Here is a 21,818-nt window from a genome sequence, read left to right on the forward strand (position 1 = left end):
CGTCAGATGCCAGGGGGACGAAAGAAGCATGCAACCTGACGCCATCTGAACGCCATGCCATAGATAAAAAGTCGCCTTGTAAACGCCGAATAATAGACACAACAACACACGTACACTGTTTGGAAAAACAGTCTTGGACACCCAAACTCGCTGCGTCATCTTCGTCAAAAATAAAACAAATAGCAACGTATATAGAACCATGGTAGCATCAGATATAACGCCTAGTTCCAGCCATGCTGCATCCGATCGGCGTCTTCGTGGATACGAAAGCCTACGCCTTCGTCGGCGCCAGGCACTTGCCAGCCACGCTGTGTGCTAGGATACTCGGATGGCTGGCTGCTCACCTCCGAGTGAACGTCGTCCTCGATCGTCGGCGAGAAGAGCGGGTCAATATTCTCGCCGTCGGACATGTGTTCCTGGTCCTCGATGCCGGGCCAAGGCTCATCCTCAGGCAGATGGACCTGCCGCGAGAACGATGAGTCACCCTCACGCTCCGGTGGCACGTGAGCTACCATCTCGATGCTGTAGTCGCTGTCGTCGTCATCGTCGTAAGGGTTGGTGCTTCCGTAATCCGGATCGAGGTTTTCGTCATCGTCGGCGGGAGAATCATCCACCACAACGCCCGTACCCCGCGGACGGGTCTCGCCTAGCGGTGCGTTGCTGTATGGGGTCGCATAATAATGGGGCGTGATGCCACGGGTTGACGGGTGACGCTCATCAGAGGGAATGACACCGGGCATCGGGCTTGGCGATACTGTCCATCGAGGGGTGTTGAGAGGGCGGCTCGGCGAACGAGTCGTGCGGCGCCGCTTGTAAGCAGTCGAAATGTTGGGAGGGTTGGGTCGGACTGGAACAGCTGCCCTCTGGCCAAATGATGATACACGGCGCTTGATCTGCGACGGCGACATGTTGGCGGGGACTGAGGGAGGAAGCGAGGCGGTGCGAATGTACGGTGGCTTTGTAATCCTTCCGTCTCTCACAGGGGTTTGCCCACGGGCTGCCATGGGACTAGATGATCGCATCGAAGACTGAATTGCAATATGATGCAGCGAAGGGGATGCCGAAACTCGCTGACCAGCTTGACGCATACTCAGAGAAGCTGGCGCGCTCACAGTCTCGTCGAGATGGTCATTCCACGTCCAGTGGTCCTCTTTCGCGTCGGCTTCGGGGACCTCCTGAGTAGCCTGAGAATCGGGGTAGAAACGGCTCATTTCGCGGAGGCGTTGCCAACTCCAGCCGCTCTCATACGATGGTAGATCTTGGAGATAGGCCTCAGGCTGCGTGATGAACAGACGCGGCTCAGATGATCGCATAATTACAGAGTTGAGAAACGACACGTCCCAGAGGGCAGGCGTTACCATCTCTGCCGGCGTCAAAAACCGGAGGCGGGAGTCTTTGTGGATCTTGCGGAGCGGTACCCATGGTTGCTGCAGGCCCAAAAAGCGACTTGTCTTATTGTCGAGGCTGCGTCGACGTGAGGCTGAACGATTACCGCCAGAAAGTTCGGTGAAGGCGGTGCCGAACGCAGTATGGATCGCTGCCTGGACACTTCGTGCGTCTGACCCTCTGACAGATATAGTTCGCACTAGGCCGCGGCTCTTGAGTCTGCTGTTGATGATGCTGGTAGGACTACAGGCCTTTGCCATCAACCACGCGTAGTCATGTCCAGGATCAGCCCATTCTGCGCAGAAGGGTGACTGTGCTCTGAGTGTGTGAGAGCTCATGGTGTTGGGCATCTGAGTCCATTCATCTAAGCTCGAATTGCCATCGGATTTGAAATCCTGGAGCTCCACCCAGACCCTCCTCAATGGGAAAGGCAGATACACGACTTCAATCTCCCATGGCCGGGTAAGTGTGGGAAGCTGCGACTGAAGTTGGAGGATCTGAGACTGCAGCGTCTGGATCTGGCTGAAGATTTCGCCAGAATGGCCAGCTCGTGCGGTAGTCGTACTTGTAGCGACTGAAACAACGCTGTTGGTAGATTCGTCAAACGTCTGTCGGTCGGCGAGGCGACCTACAACACTGCCGTTATCATTAATGAGCTTCTCCACTTCCTCGAAGCGAACCTCAAGGTCGGTCACTCTGAGATCCGTGGCGTCATGCTTCTCATGACACTCATCGTGCCCGGCAGCGGAGAATGAAACATTCTCGAGTCTCTCGAGACGGTGTTCGTGACCTTGAACTGTATCCGATAGATGGCGAAATGTATCGCGAGAAGGCCCGGCAAAAACAGCATTCTCCTTCCGGACGCAGGGAGACAGAGCCCTCGGAGTGTCTGCACCATGATCACTGTGGACAATCATAGCGCTGGCGTCGTCCTTGGTGGATTGGTCCTGTGGGACAGAAGTGACGATATCCTGGAGTCTGTCCTTCCGTAGAGATTGCATGTTAGAAGTAGCAACACCACTAAGTGTTTGGAGACCTTTCCCAGAGAACGGACGAAGATAGCGAGCCTGGCTGGAAGATGTTGTCGAGCTGGGCTGAGACTGCATTAGGCATTGGACTGGTATTGGCGGTAACGAAGTAGAACCATTTCCGGGCTGAGACTGAATAAAGTCGCCCCAGCTTAACGTATCCTGTAAAGTAGACTCCGGGCGCTGGCTAATGTGGTCCATATGACGGGGCCTTGGTTCCTCGGGCTTGCTCGGAGATATAGCCATGGCAGTATCCAGGTTCATGAAGTCCATTGTCGGGGGGTATCCGGTGGGCACACGAAACGACACATCTGGCAATTGTACCGGGCTAAGCGGTTCCCTGGACATCCTTGGTCTCTCATTCTCCTGGCGAGGAATGTGGGTGGTGGGCGTGGGCGGAATCGCAGGCACAGGCGCGGGTGCTGGAGCCTCGCTCGCGGCGCGTCCGTCATCGTGGAAGCAGGCGTGATGCGAACACATGCACCAGACGGAGTTATCAGATCCCAGGCTATCTGTATACGCCTTCCCGGCGGCGAAGCGACTCCAGAATCGACGGCATCCGCACTTTGCTCCATTGGCGCCAGGTGTTAAATCCACATAATTGCATGCTCCTCCAGGAAGTTGGACAGGGTTGCGCTGGGCAGCGCCATCGTTGTAGATGTCGAAAAATGAAGAGCCCGGCAGAGGGGGATCAAAAGGTGTTGTTGCCATCGGCGGCAGCAATGCTCATCAGGGGGGTCGAGGGGATGTTCGGACGGCGATGGGATGGCGCGGGAGCTTGGGTCCCGGTGAGCTGGGATGTGAGGTCGACGATATTGGTATCGTAGGTCGGTGTCGGTGTGATGGAGGAAGTTGATTGAAACGAGACGAAGGAAATGCCTACGCGGCCCAAACCAGGGCCCAGCTGGGTCGCAATCCGAGAGACCTAGAACATTGCAGCTGCTGTGGTAGTTAGCCCTCTGTCCTCTGTCCAATAATAGGAGCTATGTCCTGGATTGAAGCTGGCACTCGCAAGCCAACTGGGGAAACCCTCAGGCCGTAGCACGCACCCGCGACGGAATAGATGTATAACAAATCGGGAAGGGGGAAGTCGGTTTCGCGAGAAGCTTCGTCTTATTTATATCTGCATGCGCCGGCTTGGTGAAGAAATGCACGAATCGAGCAATGCAGCAGGCGGACGAGACTGGCGAACGATTGAGTGGTGGGGGAGATGTTGTTGATAGAAAGTGAGGCGGTTACTGGATTGGGCAGCACAAGCACGACCGAGGGACCTGGCGTTGGATGATGTGCGGATGGGCTAATCGAGGCGGAGGAAGTGGGAACCTGGAACAGCACTGGAAAGGAAATGCGCGACAAGTAACCGGGAACGAGGGAGAAGGGTAATTAGGAACGAGGCATGCGAAAAGGTGGAGAAGAGAAACATGAGTTAAAGCAGCAGGGCAAGCTTCGCTCAGGTTCACGGATATCGTTTGCTCGAGGTCACAGTGTATTAGCGAAGCAAGTGGGCTTATGCAAGTTGGCAGGAATGACTCAAAAAAGGTTGCAGGGGTCTTTGATTTCTCGGCTGCTGTCCTAAGGCTGCCGTTTGATATCTGTTAGAACAAGGTAAACGCTCTGGGTATTCGTATAAACCGTGGTGTGAATTGCATTTAGATGGCGGCAATTCAAGCTATGATGCGGCATAACACTAAGTGACTAAGTGCTCTAGGTGTGTGTGTGTGTGTGTGTGGGTTGGTGTGCCTGATGTCGTAGGATTTCGCTTGCATATGGATATCCCATGCTGCGCGCCATGTCGTACAATACACAAAGGCCCAGTGGACGCCTCTCACTCTGATGTGGTGGGCATCAGTGTCAGTCTGAAGCTACCTGAGCGAACCTGAAAAGCTGCTGTGCTGCTTGGGCGCTTCTGCCGCGCAAGATCTTAACCGGCCAGGCCCGTTGCAGGCCTCCATAGCAGCATGGGAACTTGCCTGGGAGGCGACGGGATGGATGCCCACAGCAGGCGCGAGAGCAGACCAGCAGACCAAGAAGCAGGGGGAAGAGACAGCAGAAAAAGAAAGATACAAGGATCAGGAGTGATTGGATGTCGACGGCCAGAAACGCGTCTTCGTCTTGCTTGCCTGCCATGGGTTAAAGTGGTCGGCGTGAGGCCCCGCCCGCGTATCCTTGCAAGCTCCGCGTCCTCGGAGCCCCGATTGGCATCCAGCGGAAGTATCCCATTGGCCCGACGCCAACTTCGAGCGACTCGGCCCCCCTCTTCTGTTCCTCCCATACCACAGTACGGAAGAGGTACTTTCCCACGCCAGCCTCTTTCCCACCGCAACTCTGCATGACCGGGTTTCTTTGTATCTTCTCGAGTCGCGACTCCAACATTCACAGTGTTTTTGATACCATCAACCAGGAGTCGTTTCTCTTCCCGTGACCTTCTGATCAGCCCCCAGTCCTGCTTCTTAGTTCCAAACAACGTGCTCCACTATAGAAAAGCGCGAGACTACGATGAGCATTGAGCAAGGGGTATGCCATTGTGGAGGGGCAGGGTCAAAGAAGCAACGATTAAGATGGCCGTTCCATTCCAGAGATGGAAGGACAGAATCCGAGCCATTATCGTTGGTTTGACGCGGTTGGATCGACTATACACTATCCGTAAACACTTCCTTTTCCCAAACATTTCAGCACAGATCAGAGTCCGGGGACGGCGGCAAAGCACAGCAAAGAAGGCAGCGAAGCATGCGTTTCCCGCGTACCTAGTTGATTGCGCACTCGATAAAGGCAGACAGAACGTATGGACGTGATGGACGTGAACGACACAGACGGACCGTAGGATAGACAGCAGTACCCTGGATTTCCAGATCCTGGTGTTAGTCGCTTGATGGGCAGAACAGACCAAGCACACAAGACCACGCTAGGCTGACGCTCAATGATGCTATCCATTCGCAAACCTGTGAGGCGTCCGTCCGGGGTCCCGCACGGCGATCCCGCCCTGTACGCGAGGCGCCCTGATCAAATGACTGGCCTTCAGGCAAAAGCAGCATGTGGGAAAATCGCCCGCTAGCCTTATCCAAAAGATTCAGGTCGACGTTTGTCAAGGTTGTGCAAATCTCAAGAGTCAAGCCTCGCCATGCGTCGTTGGCTGCAAACTGAGTGTAAGCCCTTTTCTCCCTATTGCATGGGGAGGTGTACCCCAGGAAAGGAAACTGTGAACATGGCTTTGGGAAATGGGAGTTACAGCCTGGCGCCCATCTGCATCGCTGACTAGTCAAAGGTGGAGAATGTGACGAGCCTTGAGTGATATAATCCATTGTCGATCCTTCGTTTCGCGGAGTCGAGACAAGTTTTGTGAATTGCGAATGGTTTGTCGCACACTCACTTTCATCTTCCATCTGCCGCGGACAGTGGACTAGGCTGGTAGGCACGTATGTAGGTTGGTACTCGTCGGCTTGGCTGCCAAGTTTGATTGTGTCACTCGACCCGTCCCGCCCGGGGCCAAGGATCCACATATGCCGCCGCCTAGCCGGTCCACCGGCCAGAGTTCCGGAAGACTGGTTCGTTCCTTTGCCGGTACGTCTTTCTCACTCTTTGATGCAAGCGTCAATTCTAGGTCCATAACTCAGTGTACGCATCATCCGCTGAGAGTATCATCAGAAAAACGAAGTCCTTTGATCTCCAGTGATATCACGCAAGTAAACAACTTGAGATGGATAGCCCAGACGTTTCAATTACGCAAACTCAATAATGTTTATATGATCTGTAGATGCTCAGCAACTCTAAGTCCCTTACTCGTCATGATGTGATATGCTAATGCTGTGCCCAATATCCGTCAAACAAGCGACAGTTCTCAAAAACTCCCGCTGACCCAAATAGTAATACATCTATTGTAGACAGACGCCCGTTCATGGCCGGTAGCCGCCGGTCGCAGAGAGTAGAAATAAGACGAACGATTCTGCCCGGCTGTTGCTGATGATCTCGTCTACTCAGACTTCGCCCCAGCTGCCCATCGGGCCCACCGAAGCGATGACTGATCCCGTTCCGATAGAACCTCCGATATCCCAATAGTGCCGTGATGAAACGCTGCTCCGTCTCGCCGATCGTCGCGTACTTTGACTCGCACAGCTGGAGGCGTGTCTTATAGCGGCGGGGCTAGATGGTGTCGTCGCCTTGAAAGTCCTCCGCTCTACCTGTCGGGCCCGGGAGACGAGCGGGTGATGCTGGCGCACCCGCGCGGCCTTAGCTGCTGTATCTGGCGTGCTTGAAGTGGCAAGATGGGAAGTACCGGTTGTGAAAGTAGATGAAGGCGTCGACCGCGAGCTGAAGCGGGATCGCAAGTACCTGAAGACGAGGTTGACGTCCAAGTCTTGCTCCCATTCCTCTTGGGTAAAGGTAGCAGGCAATGGGGTTGACTCATCCCTAGTCAAAGTGACGGGAGGATCCAACTGGGGCCGGGTAGCGGGGATATTGATGGGGCGCGCGTGTTGAACCATTGTTGGCTGGAATTCAGGCATCTTGGTCGATGCTTCTCGTGCTACGGGAGCCATTGCCGTATCAGCGCTCGACTCTGGTATAGCTGGCAGGCCTGCGTAAGGAATAGGCATTTGCTGCATGCGAGTGTAAGTTGAGAAGGCACCAGGATGATTATGCGGCGAAAGCTGATTGACCATCAGGCCAAGCTCTTTTGCGACACGATCCAACGCCCGCAGCTGCCAAGATGAGTCATTGGACTGTTGAGTGGGTGTGTTGGATAAATCTGCGCCTGTCTTGGGAGTTGTTGACAAGTCATCGTCTGACGGCAGTTGTTCTCCGAGCAAGATTGAGAGTAACCTCTCGTCGATGCCCAGGTCGTTGAGAACCTTGTGGGTGATCCTGGCGAGCAGGCCCCGCTCATTGTCCTGGGTGTCAGTCGACTCGTAGTGCCAGTCCATGCTGTCAGCATCGTCTTCATTTCCGATGACACTCAAGCTTGCAACATCCTCGGCCTTCTTCTCTTCTGTCGTCACCGTTGGCCTGACTGAGACCATGGACTGCCGCCGCCGTCTAGTCTCCCTACTAATTTCCTCTAATAAGATGCGACTCTGCTCCAGTCGCCAAGCTTCGATTCTCTGCATCTTGTGTGTCTCTTGCTCCTCCTCTATTTCCATCTCAAGCTGGGCTAGCTCAAGACTCTCGCGGCGCCTTCGTACATGTCTGGGGTTGAATCTCTCAAATGCATAGAGCTGCTCCTGGACCTCGGGGTTGTCTAGCCTGAACGAGCCCAGGCCATCATGTGTGGGGAGTACGGGGACACTTTGCGCCCCAGCAGCACCAGCAGAATGTGTGTAAAGGCTTGGGATCGTCCTGAATTCGGGGAGATGGCTGTCGAGGCTGTCGAGCTCAGCATCGTCCTCGACTGATTCTTCATCGATGGCACTTGAGAGGACACCCGACTGCCGGGACTCTGTGTCGCGGGCCGAGTGTAGGAACGTGTTGAGGCTACCTATGTCACTGAGTCTTGATCGACCCGGTGTGGGAAGTGACTCTTCCTCTTCGCTGAGGTAGGAAGAAGCTGTCGTCGTGTCATCGGCCGGTTCGAAGAGTACCCACGAGTGGGAGGCATCGGTAGCAGCAGGGTCTTGAACGTGGAGTTGAGGAATGTCGCGATCCTCCTCTTGCACAGGGCGGGCAGCACGCTGCTGCGAAGGCCGCCGGGTAGGTTGATGGAAAGCCATGGTGTTTGTGATGTTACCAAGTCGTCGATCTGGCACAAACACAAGCCGAAATGGTATGTAAGTAGTTGAGTTGTGTTCGTCCGATAAAGGATGGGCGAACAATCACGATAAGCCCCCCCAGTCGCGGTGTCGCAGTGACGCCTCGATAACGGCGCCCCGTATTAATAGCGTGTTTAGTTCAAGTGTTGTATGTTTGTCGTTTGACAACGTCCCAAAGTCGGTGAAGAGAAGGACTTCAAGGTCGAGGTCGATCAGGCATTCATAATAGGAAAGAGGTCAAGAAGTGGTCGGATACAGGCCACACACAGCATATATGTGGCAGCAGTCTACTGGAACCAACAGCGGACAGGAAGGAAGGAAGAAAGCGGGATAGATGATAAGAAGAGGATAAGGGGGGTGTGAGGGGTGGATCTCTCCTGCTGGACCACACTGGATGACGGTGAATGGGTCTGTCACTGATTAAGGCGTCACCGACTAAAAAGGGCGGGTGCGGGCCAAGTACCTCAGTACACAATACTTACCATTTCGGTCATGTACCTTACACCGCGCGCCGTTACGAGTAACCCCGAAGAAGTGGGCGTACTCGGCGGGACAGCGGTACTCTCAGACTACAATCTCAAGCCGGGGAGACACAGAGACATACAGAGAGCCCAAGGTAAAGGCAGATTGGAGGAGCCCCAAATGTGCACTACGGCTACCTACTGGAGTCTGGAAGGGGGCCAGGCGGGTGAATGGCGCAGGGTCGGAGTGAAATGGGGGTGGATGATGTGCTCGCGTGCGGCGGGCAAGGGATCCAAGGACAAAACCACCACATCAACTCCATGGAACCTTTGACTTTGATCCATGACTCTGGGACATTCCGGTTGTCGGTTGAGCAGATAGGAGAAGAGGAAGAAGAAATAAACGCAAGGTGGGGATTGGAGAGGTACCCAAGTCCCAGGTTCCAACCGCTCAGCAAGCTTTGAGGAGGGGAATAGGTACAAGCTTTGGACTACTGGTTTTTTGTCCTCCGTCCCGATTTGAGGTGGTTTACTTGAAGGGAAGGCCAGAGATCACCACGACGTCCATCCACCATGCTTCCCCCAGGGTGTCAGAATGCCTGAGCGCCCAAAAAGTGACAGCCGACTCACCCACCTCATACATGGACAGACTTGAGAGCTGGGCTGATTTGACTTATGAGGTGCTGATGGCGTTAGGGCCCTCTTAGAGACTGGCTGGCTCGCCGTCTACTGGCTACGTGGAGGGTCTGCCACACCTTTCCCGTATGCAATAGTTCAGATGCGCCCTGAGCGGCGGACATGATGATTGATGAGACATGGCGGCAACACTCGAATGGAGGGGGGCTATGAACTCTGTTTTGTTTTCTTCCCTGGTAAACGCAAGTTAGAGCGCCTCTAGAGCGGATACGGGCACGCCGGGATAGAGAGAGAGAGGTCAGGTTATGTTGGTGTCATTTCTCGGAGCATGTCGAAATCGTACCGCCAGCTTCGCACGACGGTTGCAGATACGCCCAACAGATGGAGCCAACATCATCCCAAGAACACCTTTCAAACTGGAGACTACGAATTATGGAGCATTCTCTCCTTGGCCAGTTCTTCCTGTACAGTAGAATAGCATCCGTCTCGTACGTAAAGCCACCGAGGGGTTGGTGTCACGTTGGTGGCTATCTGTTCCCGACCAACAAGCAGATCCATGCTTGCCATGATGCCTTCTTTGCTAGTCGCAGAAGTCTAGGAAATCCCATCGAAATGGAAGACAACCGCCCAACAGCTTATCACCGAGATCAATGCCCCTCCCAGCTCCGAGTCTACTTTAATATGCTAGGGTCCCATTCAGCATCGGAAGTGGTAAGGGAAAGGAGAGAAATTTTGTCCAATGTGTCACCCATTCCACTCTGGATGCTCTGAAAACTGACTCTTTTCGCTCATTTTCGGGTAGTTGGCGACCTTCATGCCGACTTTCGGAGCAAGCTTGGGGAGGTTTCTCGAACCTCTCACGAGTCGTAAACCCTCAGGAGTCAGAAGGTCCCAAAGGTACTTTCCGGTCTCCTCAACCAAATAACCCGGGAGAGTCTAGAGCCTAGGAAGACATTTCAAACTTCGCGGACCGGTACCTACCTCCCTTTCCCAACGTCTCTCCAAGGAAGTCTTACACCGAGCACCATCCGAAATCCCGATAACGTCATTTAGGTCACCTGGGATCTCGGTGGGACCTGATCGCCGCCCACGCTGCACCACCACACCGTCCCTCTCCTGAGTCCTACTACTGAGAGAGTTGAGTCCGTCGGCTCGACCGCCTGCTTGTTCCAGGTTCTCCGTTGGTCGGTGTCTGCACCCCAATCTCATTCCCACCAACCAGCCCTTCGCCCCCAGATCTGATGTCGGCCTTTGACTGGCGCGCACCCATCCCCTCGCCCTGCGCTTACACCTGCTGCTGCACCTCTGACAGGGCGCTGCTGTTCAGGCGGTTTGGCGGGCTGTTCCTGCACTGGCTCCCAATACTACGATACATGACCGCAGTTACGCAAGTAAGATGCTATTCTTGCGTACTTTGTCCATACGATGTATTCAGGACCTGTGTCCGTAGACTCTCAGCTCACGGTGTCTGATTCAGCCGTTGCGCTTACGAGATCACGGTCACTTTCCGGGTCCCCGAGAGAAAAGGGACAAAAAATTTTTTCCCTTCCTCTCGTTTCTTCTGTGCATTTCTCAGCATGAATTACGTACTATTTGCCTCACAAAGGCTCCATCCCATGCAGCATCAAACCTCGCCACTAATTTTTTTTCCGTGAAATTAGATGGTGGTTCCCTCTCAGTGACTCCTGTCAATGTTAAGACATCCCAGGCGAAGCTGAGCAGATGATGGTTGGAGGGGTTCGTCCGCGTGACCCAGCTGAGGCCGTGCCCGCCGCCCTCGTGGTGTCACACTCTGCTGCGGGTGATCCACGGGCTCTAAAGAGTCTGGCACGGCATGTCACTTTAGAAACTTACCATTTCAGGTTGACATCATCCTTGGTTCAGCCTCACGTATCTTGGCTCATCTGCAGGTCTCAAAATGATGGATGGTATCTGTTTTTATTTCCCGCTAGGCTCGATCATCAAGCGTCTTCTAAAGCCCAACTCATGAAGCTAGTACGCAGTTGATAATCCCGTTCCCATTCGTCATGTAGCATAGAGGCATGATGTTGTGAAGTGTCAATGATTGAATTCCTATCTAGAGTCTGCCGCGGCATGACTCTCATCATGTTGACATGCAACCACTTTAGACGCCAGCCCGTAGAAACCCAAATCCCAGAAGAAAGCCGAAACCACTAACTTAAGCCTCAGAGGCGAAAGCATCGGGGAAGCGCTTCATGTTCTGCTCGAGGGAGCCGTGGTTGGCAAGGAACTGAACGTAGGCACCATCGACCTTGACGCGGCCAGCAGCCTTCTTCTCGAGGTACTCCTCGCGGCGAAGGGGGGTGAAGCCCCAGTTCTTGGAGATAATGATTTTCTGGCGACCAGGGAACTTGTACTGAGAGCGGCGGAGGGCCTCGAGGGCAACAGCCTTGTCTGTTTGGTGTGTTAGTGACATCGTTTTTTCGTTGGTTTCTAGAGGGAGGTATAACGTACTGGAGTCACGAGTACGGATGGACATGATGATCTGGCCAATGTTGACACGGGCGACAGTGCCGTTGGGCTTACCCCAGGCACCACGCATACCAGTCTGCAGTCTATCGGCACCGGCGCAAGACAACATCTTGTTGATACGGACGACGTGGAAGGGGTGGGCGCGGACGCGAAGGTGGAAGGACTCCTTTCCGGCGGTCTTGACGAAGTACTTGTTGGCGCAAATGCGAGCGGCCTCGAGAGCCTCGGAACTCAGCTGCTCGTACTCGTTGGAGACCATGTGGATGCAGAGAGGGAAGTCATCGACAGTCGCCTTCTTGCGGCCAAGATCGAAGATGCGAATCTTGGGGTCGGGGACACCGCGGTTGAAGCGCGACTTGGGGTACGGCTGAAGAAATGATCAGTTAGTATGACGACCGATGTCTGTATGTTGCTCCCAAGCCTGCGATAATCCCCTCCATCCCACTTCATCAAGTGCGTCATTCCGATCGTCGAAAGTCAGAGAAAAGTTGTTGCCGACTTCTCCGTCAATGTGTCGCCTCTTCCCAAGCAGTACTTCGATCCTCCTCTTTCGATGCACGGGATTTCGTGGGATGTCGGAATTCGCGGGAGTCCAGGATTTGACAGGAGTCGCTCACCTTGTTCTTGCAGTACCGGTAGCAACGAGCGGGACGACGGGCCATTTTGACGGTATTGAGATCTCACGGGATCACTCGTTACTGCTATGTGTTGGTTAGTTGGTGGGTTGGAATTCGTCTCCAGAACCTGGGCGTCACTCACTTTTGAATAGGTTGCGGCGATTGCGATCAGACAAGGACAATACGATTGATTTCTCAGCAAAGCGGAATGAGCAGGTGGCCATGCTGGGATCCACTTTAGGGTTAAGAGCGCGGTGAATACGCAGCGTTGATTGGATGCGCCTTGCCGAAGTGACTCCCCGGCGTGTGGGGCTTACAAATCGAAAAAATAAACTCCAAAACTCCGCGATCTTTTTTTTCCCTTTGAGAACGACAACGAGCCTCAACGCCCAGCGACCACCAGACCTAACCACCCAGCCAATTCACCCGACAAATCATTCGCAATGGCTCCCGTTAAGAAGGCGAAGAAGGACCAGAACTCCATCAACAGGTATGCTGACTTGCATCCAAAACGTCTTGCTCTGGTCATGGTCTAACCCTCCCGTAGCAAGCTTGCTCTTGTTGTCAAGTCTGGTCGCATCGTGCTGGGATACAAGGAGACCCTCAAGACCCTCCGCACCGGCAAGGCCAAGCTCGTCCTCATTGCTGGCAACACTCCTCCTCTCCGCAAGTCTGAGCTCGAGTACTACGCCATGTTGAGCAAGGTCCCCGTTCACCACTTCGGTGGCACCAACGTAAGTTGTTCTCGCACAGAAGGGAGCTGGCACTGCCTCGCTCCCGACCTTCTCTTGCTACCGATCTCGAAGACCTCCAGTCTCTTGGTCAACCCAGCGAAGAAGTCTCTCAGGCTTTGGAGGGTGAATAAAGCTAACTTGCTACCCCTCTTCAGATCGAGATGGGAACTGCCGTCGGAAAGCTCTTCCGCTGTGGTACCTTGGCCATCATCGATGCCGGTGACTCCGACATCCTCAGCGACCAGGTCGCTTAAGTGGATTGAGTCCGGTCTGGCTGGTAACGGCGTTGGGGAATATGGTCGAAGGAAAAGAAAAAATGCATCCCGCAATTCGGGATCGCGGCTTGGGATATGCCGCTATGATACCTCGGGATTGTCAAGGACATGACTTTATGAAAGATCATAGGCACTTTGAATCAAAAAGGACTCGCCTGTTACTCAGCCACTTTACGATGTCATTCGGTGTTTCTGGATTGCGTGACAACTCAACGAACCTCCTTGCCATGCTGGAATCTGACAAGACGAGGTGCATTGTTACATGCCAGCCCCAAAATCAAGATGGCAGCCAAAGGCGAGACAGCAACTGACTATGACTGACACACTGAATAATCCCTAATTGCTGGCAGGTGAATGTTTATTCCGACATCACACTTCAACCCGGCCTCGGCACAAGGGACTCTTTTATCATAAAGTTGGCTACCCACCCCGCCATCCCTGTGCTCGGAAGGTAATCAGCATCTGGTCGTCGAGTCTGTCGAGCCCAATGCTGACCATTTTACCGGCTCATGGTCAGGAAATTAGCTAGAGATCTGACAGGGCTTCTGGGCCTTGAACCTGAATCTGGAAGGCCGTCAGAAGTTTTGCATTGATGGCAACATGAGAATAATTTCACGGTTCCCACCACGGTCAGTTCTGGCCGGTCTCGTGCAGAGTGCCGTCCAATGACTCGATGGGATCCCTGGGTACAGAGACGGGCCGAGCCCACTAACATCGACGGGCTCCGCCTTCCAGCTGCTCACCACGGGGAGAATAGGGGTGCAGGTTGCGTGAGACCCTTACCCGTTGCATGTGCTTCGCTTGCTAAGACAGCTTGGTGGCTGTCTACTACTGACAGGTACCTGACTACCAGTGCTCCTGACAGTCGACCAGCAGACGACAGGAGTACAGGCTAAAGTGAAGCGAACGTGACCAAGAGCTACTCACCAAGGGCAATGCCTGGCTGTCTGGACAGCGAACGAGGGTGTTTCAATCGAGAGCCAGAAAGCATTGTGATCCTATTCGTTCATGATGGTTCTTGCGGTCTACGTGTTATTGTTATTGAAAACGCGATGGGCTGGTATCACTGGAATCGGTCTATAAACGTGTTTAGTATTCCTCTATTTCATACCGGTCGTCTAGAAGCCAGCTCCCCGAGTGACCCAAGAACTCGGAAAGAAACCAGACAGCAAAGAAGGTTATCATTCATCCCATCTCAACCAAAGACGAGACGGCGTCTGCAGCACCACATTCGCAGCGCTGGCCACTGCCTGGCACTGCCGTCATCGCCCGCCATCTACTCAAGCTTCGAGCACCGGGTGACCAAGAGACGGGACTGAAACGAGAGTTACCTCGGACGCATCCCAACGAGTGTAGTCTCAGCTCAGCGCAACACAATACGGGACCGAACAAGAGCCTGAAAAGGCAGCGAAAGGATTCATCGAAAATAGCACGCCAGAGAAGGTTTCCGTTGCCTGACCTACCACACTAATTTGCGCCGTCAAGAAGGTGTCAAACCACTCGAGAGTTCCACGGTGACCTACCCGCAAACTATCCCCAGGTACCTACGGATAGGCTTGCTGGATGACGGTCAGTCTACAGAGGCGTTCGCAGGTAAACTTAGTTAGTGCGTCCACGGCATTCCCGTCTCTTTTGCAGTCTGCACTCTGCAGGGTGCTCAAGCAACAAGCAACGCAACCCGGCGAAAACGTTTAGTGGCGCCGGGGTTGGAAGGGTGAAGAGCATTGTTCCCGTTCCATTCCTCGTTTCCTGGTTGGCCCACGTCTTCCCCTTCCTGCACGGGCTAGCGAATTAGACCCCCTGGAGCAGCCCCGAAATATCGGAAATTCACTGCAACCTGTGGACTGGACAACCGACACCGACACCGACACTCGCTGCACTTTCCCCTCGAAAGAAGAGAGGAACCCAACCTAAGTGTCTACTTGGGAACACAAAGTACTTCCATTGTCTGAGAGGCACTTCCTGCTGGGCTGACACCGTCTGACTTAAGCTTGCAAAGCTGCTGCACACCCTCCCGTTCTGCACCGCACTCCTATTTGGCTATCATCTGCCTTTCGCATATCTGGGGAGCCCAACGATCGACAACTTTCCCGCTGTTGTGTGTTCCGCGTCACCTGTTCCAAGAATAAGCAACTACATACATTTGGTGAGATAGCCTCTTCTCTCTGGAACGGAACATCGTCACTACAGAAATAACTTTCCGCACTGCCCTTGACCGCCAACTCTTTTTTTTTTCCCTTCTTCCCTTCTCGACGAGTCTCCTCGCTTACCTCCGTTTCCCCAGGTAACCCTCCGCTGCGAACTGCAACAACAATCATCGCCACAACAAATCCTCACCGCGATACCATGTCCGCTGCTACAGCAAAGAAACCGCCCGCTGCGGGCGTCGGTCGCGTTTCCTCGACAGATTCTGCATCAACCCCTTCTGCTTCTCCTGCGAGAACGCCGACGCGATCCTCCACGCCCACGGCTGCATCTGCTGCGCGCAGAGCACCAGCTCGCTCAGGAACTCCCGTTTCCGCTCGTGCAGCTGCAACAAGGCGGGATTCTGTCCTGAGCAACAGCAATGGCAACGGTAGTTCTGAGGCCGAGGAGGCTGCGAGAGCCGAAACCCTTGCGCTATTGGACGACCTCAAGGAACGCCTTTCCAAGGCCGAGATCTCCTCTGATCAGTACAGGAAACAGGTCGAAGTGCTGCAGACGAGATTAGACGATGCAATCAAGGAGTCTTCCAAGCTGGAGGAGAAGGTGCACGAAACTGAAGAGCAGATTGAGTCGCTGAAAAATGAGAAGAGAGATGCCGCCAAGAAGATGCGAGAGATGGAAGCAATCTACGAGGCCGAGCGAAGCTCCATGACCAAGGAGAAGGAAGAAATGTCCAACAGAGAGGAGGAGATGCAGACCATCATCCAAAGACTGAAGGACAACTTGTCGCAGCGGAATGATGAGGAGGGCCGTCCTTCAAGACAATGCAAGTTTGACCCTGTCAAGCCAGAAGGCCCGAAGCTAACAATTCTTCAGCAGCAGCAACATCTCCCAACGTTGACAACGGCAGTTTCGCCCCTCCTTCGTCCCTCAACCGCAGCGATTCACGAAACAACTCGAAGCTTTTGCTCCAGAAGGATAAGCTGATCGAATCACTGCGGCTTGAACTTGCCGAGGCCCAAATCAAGCTGGTCGAGTCTGAGAACCAGGGTGGCGGCAGACTGCAGGAGGTTGAACGCCTGCTGATGGAAGCCCGCATGGCCAATGCCCGCCTCATGGAGGATAACGAGAGCTACCAACTGCTTCTCCAGGAGAAGACGCTCAATGGTGATTTCTCTAAGAATGATTTCAGCTACATGGGTGTTTCCGCCAACCAGGATGCGCTCAATGCGCTGGAGGGCCGGTCCGGAGGCGCAAGCTTGGCAGATGAGCTGTCCGAGGATGCATCAGATGCCGGTGGTAACGACAACGAGCATTCCCGCCGCCTCGAATCGGAGCTCAAGTCCATGAAGGACCAGAACAAGGCATTGACCCTTTACATCAACAAGATCATTGAAAGGCTTCTGCAGCACCAAGATTTCGAGCACATCTTGGATACCTCCACCGAGATCAAGCCGGCTGCAAACACCAACAAAGATCTCCCCGCTCCGCCGAAGGAGGGCGCGTCCGGAGCGTCGCTATTGCAGCGAGCCAAGACCATGGCCGTCGGCCCAAACAAGCCCAAACAAAGGCCCATGTCTTACATGCCTTCGGCCCAACCAGCCAACTCGGCACATACGGACCCAGAGACGGCGCCTCGCATTCCTATCGGGAATATGACCCGTTCCTCCAGCACCCGCCGTGCGCGCCCGATGAGCGAGCAGTTCACTGGTGTTAACCTCGTCAACCAGATGTACAGGGGACCGGATGGACCTATTTCCCCGCCCCTCGGCTCCCCTCGTACTCCGCGAACGTCGCAGACCTTCTTCGGTGGCAACCCCAACGCAGCCGCGCGGGCACCCAGCGGCCAGCAAGCACCCACAGCAGGTAACTTCCCGGGCATGCGCAGCGAGACCTCGAGCACCAGCGGCGACTCCAATGACCTCACTGGTACGCCTCCCTCGCAGTCCCCTCCGCGGTCTCACCACGAGAAGCAGACCACTTTTGCCGGCAACAAGCCCCGTCCTCTGCGCCTGGTGCAGGAGAACAACGAGGCCAAGCAGGAGAACAATAAGCGATCCAGCTGGATGGGCTGGGCCTCCGGCTGGGGCAAGAAGGAAGAGGGCGCCGCTGCCCCCGGATCCAACGAAGCCATCCCCGAGTAATCGGCACATAGTGACGCCGTTATGTTTATGACCTCCTTTGCTTTGCATCGCATAGATTTCTTCCCTCTTATCCAACCTCATCTTAGTACCGGACTTGGGCATTGTTGAATAAGGAAAGCAAAAAAGATACACGACGGGATACCCCCTGATCTGCGCTGCTTGGTTTTCTCTCTGCACACGGGTTCTCGGTTGGCATTTGCGGGTAGTGTACGACGAAATGCTGGGTCTGGAGGCGCTGTCCATTTTGTGGATATTATTGTTTGGCTTCTTTCCTCTTCTTATGGCTATATGTTTATGCCTTTTTATATTTTGGGTACTAAACACTACACTATATCTACTCTTCAGTTTTCACCGGGGAAAGGGAGGCAGGCAGAGACATTTGTATGGACTGCTGGAGATGGATGTGGATTATTGACATGGAGAGGGGAAGCTTCCCTGGCGGTGTTTTGCTTCTTCTTCGATCATGAACAGGCAGCATTACCTTGAATGGGTGCTGGAAACTTGATGACAAGCGTCTGCTACTACGATATGGCTTTACGGATGTATGAGTCCTTTTGGCTATGGCCGGGCTAGACGCAATGTTGGATAGATACATGAGTAATGCTAAGATGGCTTGACGTTAGTTAGACTTTTGTTTCTTGTCTCTCGCAATATCTGTGATGTCGTGAACTGGTAGCCTGCAGATCCGGACCAGGTTGTATGATCTGTAAGATCTCTGGCACGAGAGGAGGCTTGACTTTCTATGAGGTTCATCGTCAGGTGCGTCTCTCATCAAGCTCGAAGTTGAAGATGACAGGAATAATTACGTCGGAGGTGGATAGTCATCTAAATCTCATAGAATCTCAACCTCTCCAGGCTCTTCCAAGGAATACCTCCTGCTCTCCATTCCCTTCCTCTCCAGATTTCACCTCAACCGTGACCCCATCTATCTTGTCTCTCTTCGACTCCATCAGACTGTCCGACTACGCACATGCACAGACACAACTCCCTCTGGAGGCCGACTAGACAGCCTCTTCAGTAATCGGATGATACGGAGTAGGGGCCCGACCCCATTCTCTCGTTGGACAAGAAATATGCTTATTTTCGCTCAACTGTTTACTCAATTGCAGAAATCCGGGTGAGCCTAGAAATACTCCAGGCTATCTTCAACTGTCCATTTCCATAGGAACGGAACCATTGCTTACACAAGAGTGGTCTAGACTTTCCATACTACCGTGATCTCGTCTTCGCACTTTGCTGGCTCTATTGTGATTCACTGATAGGAGGACTTGAAAACCCCTGCTCTAGAGTATGCTGGTGTTTTGACTTCACTTTCTCTTTCACTTGATTCTTTATTCATAGGCTATCAGTGCTTTCCAAGCGCTTACAATCGACTGCTGCCGCTGCCGACAAAGGCGTCAAGCTTTTTCTGGTCGTAGACGTCCGCCTCGACCAGCTTCTCCCACCTCTATCATTGCATTGATTAGTAAAGGCCGCTATCCAGTCTTCTTCATGCAGAGTGCAGTATAGTAATCGCGTACCCCGTGAGAAAGAGGGGGACTGGGGAATTTCGGAACAAAACAGCAAATGACGTACCTTTTCTCCTGAGACCTTGATGAGAGTAGGCAGGTTGGTCACGTTGAACGGCGCCTGTCTCCACGGGTTCTCCTTCGTTCTCCATCTGCCATGAAAGTAATCATCAGCAAAAAAATGTCATTTTCAACAGTCTCCTTTCTGAGGGAATGATTTCCCGCAGATGATACATCAATATGGATAAAGAGCGGCTTTTGTCCGTGCAATTACTATATTATACACGAAGCGGGGGGGAGGGGGGGGGGGGATCGAAAGTGTCAGGGGAGGAACAGGTTCAACTCACTCATCGGGCAGCCCCGCGTAAACAACCCGGACGGTCTCTTCGCCGCCGCCAAACTTCTTCTCAATGTACGGCTCCGCGGCTGTACAGTCGCCGCACCAAGACTTTCCGTTGCGGTGCGACGCGTAGACGACGAGGAAAGCCGGCTTGGTCTCGCTGGCCTCGGCCACGAGGGCCGCGGCGACGGCCGAAGCAGACTCCTTTGTGGTGATGACGGGCATGGTGTATCTATGTGTTGTTTGTTATCGTTGGGAGAGTTACGTTGAAATGTGAAGAAGTATCTAGTTCAAAGCGAGTAGAAATCAGCGCCTCGAATGCTGTTCTCGAAGTGTTATATGACTCGGGAAGAAGGGCGGGCAGCCAGCGAATGGCATAATACACTCAGTCGTTTGCGTTATTTCGGAGGGTGTTCACGAATACGCAAGATGGCATGTCCCGAAGCTTATCCGACTGCCTCACACAAAACGTGCTCTTCTGGAGCCCGGCAGAAAATCACAAACGCGTCTCGTGTGAAGTGAAAATGGGCATCTCTCATTACCGACTCTGGCTAGAATGAGGTTTGCTAGACGTAAGTAAGCTATCGCACTTGCAAAGCTGGATTCTCGCCGGCCCGCTTGAGTGTGAGAAGGACGGAAACCCTACAGCACAAAGTCTAGTCTAGTAAAACCCCCCATGGAACTGTACGAACATTGTAAACACTCCAAATTGTCTGACAGATTCACTCTATTGGCAAAAGAGAGCAAAAGATTTATGACAACTGTGAGATTCGAACTCACGCCTCTTTCGAGACCAGAATACTCCCTGGTATCAGGGAAGATGTACGTCGTTTTCAGACAAACCTGTTATCTTGAGTCTGGCGCCTTAGACCGCTCGGCCAAGTTGCCCGTTGCCGGATCACTTGCATGATCTCGAGTGGATCAGATGTGGATGCCAGGATTTGGTGCAGAGGAGTCTCAATAACCCTCTTCGTCTTATGAGTCTCTCGTGCCATCGTGACCGCCCCCTCCATCTCCACCAGTAGATAGCTCTGTCTCGACCGATCTGACATATTCATCGCCGGGTGCCCTGTACTGAGAGAGCCAGTCTCCATACTCTGTTCCATACTCCACACTCTGCACACTACGTACGAACAATCCGAGGGCAATCCTTTGCACTTCGTACCGCAGTACACAAAAAGCAAACAAGAGATGTGCACAAAAAAGCAAAGATAAGAGGATTGCGGTGGGCCCGGCCCGCCTCCGATCGGAGAGGTCAACTTCCAGGGTGCCCGGGCATCAACCCCTCCTAACCCCCCCACCCCACGTTGCTTGGGGGATCTGTTTACTTTTTACCCACAGATCGTCCCTTGGTGATGTAAAAGCGGTCAGTGGGAAAGCCCTCGTCCTTTTGATGAGCTGCCAGCTGGCAGGGTCATGCGAGATGCACACAAACATGTTTCGGGATGGGATGAGGGCCTTGAGGTAGTCTGTACATTCCTCAGATCTGCAGGCTGGCTGGCTGACTGGTGGCCAAACAACTGAGGCTCTGCCCATGTCATGATTGCCAACGTGTGGGCCTCATGAGACGGAGTAAATACATAGCAGGTAGGCATGCTTCATGGCAAATGAATGTCCAGTCTCAGGAGAGCTAGTATCGGCATTCTCTAGCTGTCTACCTAGCTCTGGGCTACCTTGTCCATCACGAACCTCGCTTAGACTGCACAACCTCCATGTCGAAACTGACTTTCTTGTTTTTGTCGCGCACCTCTGTGGGCGGACCTGACTCCTTGTCTTCTGATCTCCTCTGTTGGTCGTCAAGTTTCGTTACAATTACAACAGCGTAGTTGCTACTTTTCCCTTTCTAATGAACCCAAGAGCTGAAAAAGGCCGTCGCAAAGAAGATTCCCATACTGATAAAGAAAGCAACGCAAAACCCAAATGTCCTAATCCTTGCCCCAATATGAAGAACGGTCCTGTGCCTAAGTGAATGCGTTTCGCTGTCCTGTCCCGTGATTTGCTGTGCCGAGGAATGGCATGTGGTCCACCAAAGTCGTGGTCTGGCTGGATGAAGAAAGACAAACGCAAGAAACAAAAGCTGCGTGAGAACGCTAGCTGGAGATACAAGAGTCATCGTGGTCAGCGATGCTCTCAATAAGAAAAGTATATACAGTTCGCTTTTGTCTGTCTTTGCTCCGAAGCATTTGTTGCTGGAAAGCCTCGCTCAACGCCGCTTTTCCCCGAAATACTATGCTATGCCATGCACGCTCAATATACAGAACAAGTTGACAAAGAAAATGATCGAATGTGCCGACCTCCAGTAAGGGAGATACC

The 21,818-nt window shown here is 53.4% G+C and overlaps 6 protein-coding genes across 6 annotated transcripts; 2 read left to right on the forward strand and 4 right to left on the reverse strand.

The window, feature by feature from the left end:
• Positions 1-221: 221 nt before the first annotated feature.
• On the reverse strand, positions 222-3,125 carry CTAM01_00862 (uncharacterized protein; the record flags this gene model as incomplete). The annotated part of the gene is made up of 1 exon (XM_060516908.1): positions 222-3,125. One exon carries the CDS (start codon positions 3,123-3,125, stop codon positions 222-224), a length of 2,904 nt encoding a protein of 967 aa, XP_060388370.1.
• Positions 3,126-6,385: 3,260 nt separating this feature from the next.
• On the reverse strand, positions 6,386-8,113 carry CTAM01_00863 (uncharacterized protein; the record flags this gene model as incomplete). Its single annotated transcript, XM_060516909.1, has 1 exon — positions 6,386-8,113. The coding sequence occupies one exon, from the start codon at positions 8,111-8,113 to the stop codon at positions 6,386-6,388; it is 1,728 nt and encodes a 575-aa protein (XP_060388371.1).
• A 3,315-nt stretch (positions 8,114-11,428) lies between these two features.
• CTAM01_00864 (ribosomal protein L10.e) lies at positions 11,429-12,404 on the reverse strand (the record flags this gene model as incomplete). Its single annotated transcript, XM_060516910.1, has 3 exons — positions 11,429-11,664; positions 11,725-12,109; positions 12,360-12,404. The coding sequence occupies 3 exons, from the start codon at positions 12,402-12,404 to the stop codon at positions 11,429-11,431; spliced, it is 666 nt and encodes a 221-aa protein (XP_060388372.1).
• Positions 12,405-12,802: 398 nt separating this feature from the next.
• CTAM01_00865 (ribosomal protein L7Ae/L30e/S12e/Gadd45 family protein) lies at positions 12,803-13,347 on the forward strand (the record flags this gene model as incomplete). Its single annotated transcript, XM_060516911.1, has 3 exons — positions 12,803-12,849; positions 12,907-13,093; positions 13,249-13,347. The coding sequence occupies 3 exons, from the start codon at positions 12,803-12,805 to the stop codon at positions 13,345-13,347; spliced, it is 333 nt and encodes a 110-aa protein (XP_060388373.1).
• A 2,367-nt stretch (positions 13,348-15,714) lies between these two features.
• CTAM01_00866 (uncharacterized protein) lies at positions 15,715-17,657 on the forward strand (the record flags this gene model as incomplete). The annotated part of the gene is made up of 2 exons (XM_060516912.1): positions 15,715-16,324; positions 16,390-17,657. The coding sequence occupies 2 exons, from the start codon at positions 15,715-15,717 to the stop codon at positions 17,655-17,657; spliced, it is 1,878 nt and encodes a 625-aa protein (XP_060388374.1).
• Positions 17,658-19,020: 1,363 nt separating this feature from the next.
• Positions 19,021-19,730, reverse strand: CTAM01_00867 (uncharacterized protein; the record flags this gene model as incomplete). Its single annotated transcript, XM_060516913.1, has 3 exons — positions 19,021-19,104; positions 19,233-19,317; positions 19,513-19,730. The coding sequence occupies 3 exons, from the start codon at positions 19,728-19,730 to the stop codon at positions 19,021-19,023; spliced, it is 387 nt and encodes a 128-aa protein (XP_060388375.1).
• Positions 19,731-21,818: the final 2,088 nt, after the last annotated feature.

The sequence above is a fragment of the Colletotrichum tamarilloi genome, assembly GCF_030869305.1.
Source record: "Colletotrichum tamarilloi strain Tom-12 chromosome Unknown Scaffold_2.1, whole genome shotgun sequence".
Lineage (NCBI taxonomy): Eukaryota > Fungi > Ascomycota > Sordariomycetes > Glomerellales > Glomerellaceae > Colletotrichum > Colletotrichum tamarilloi.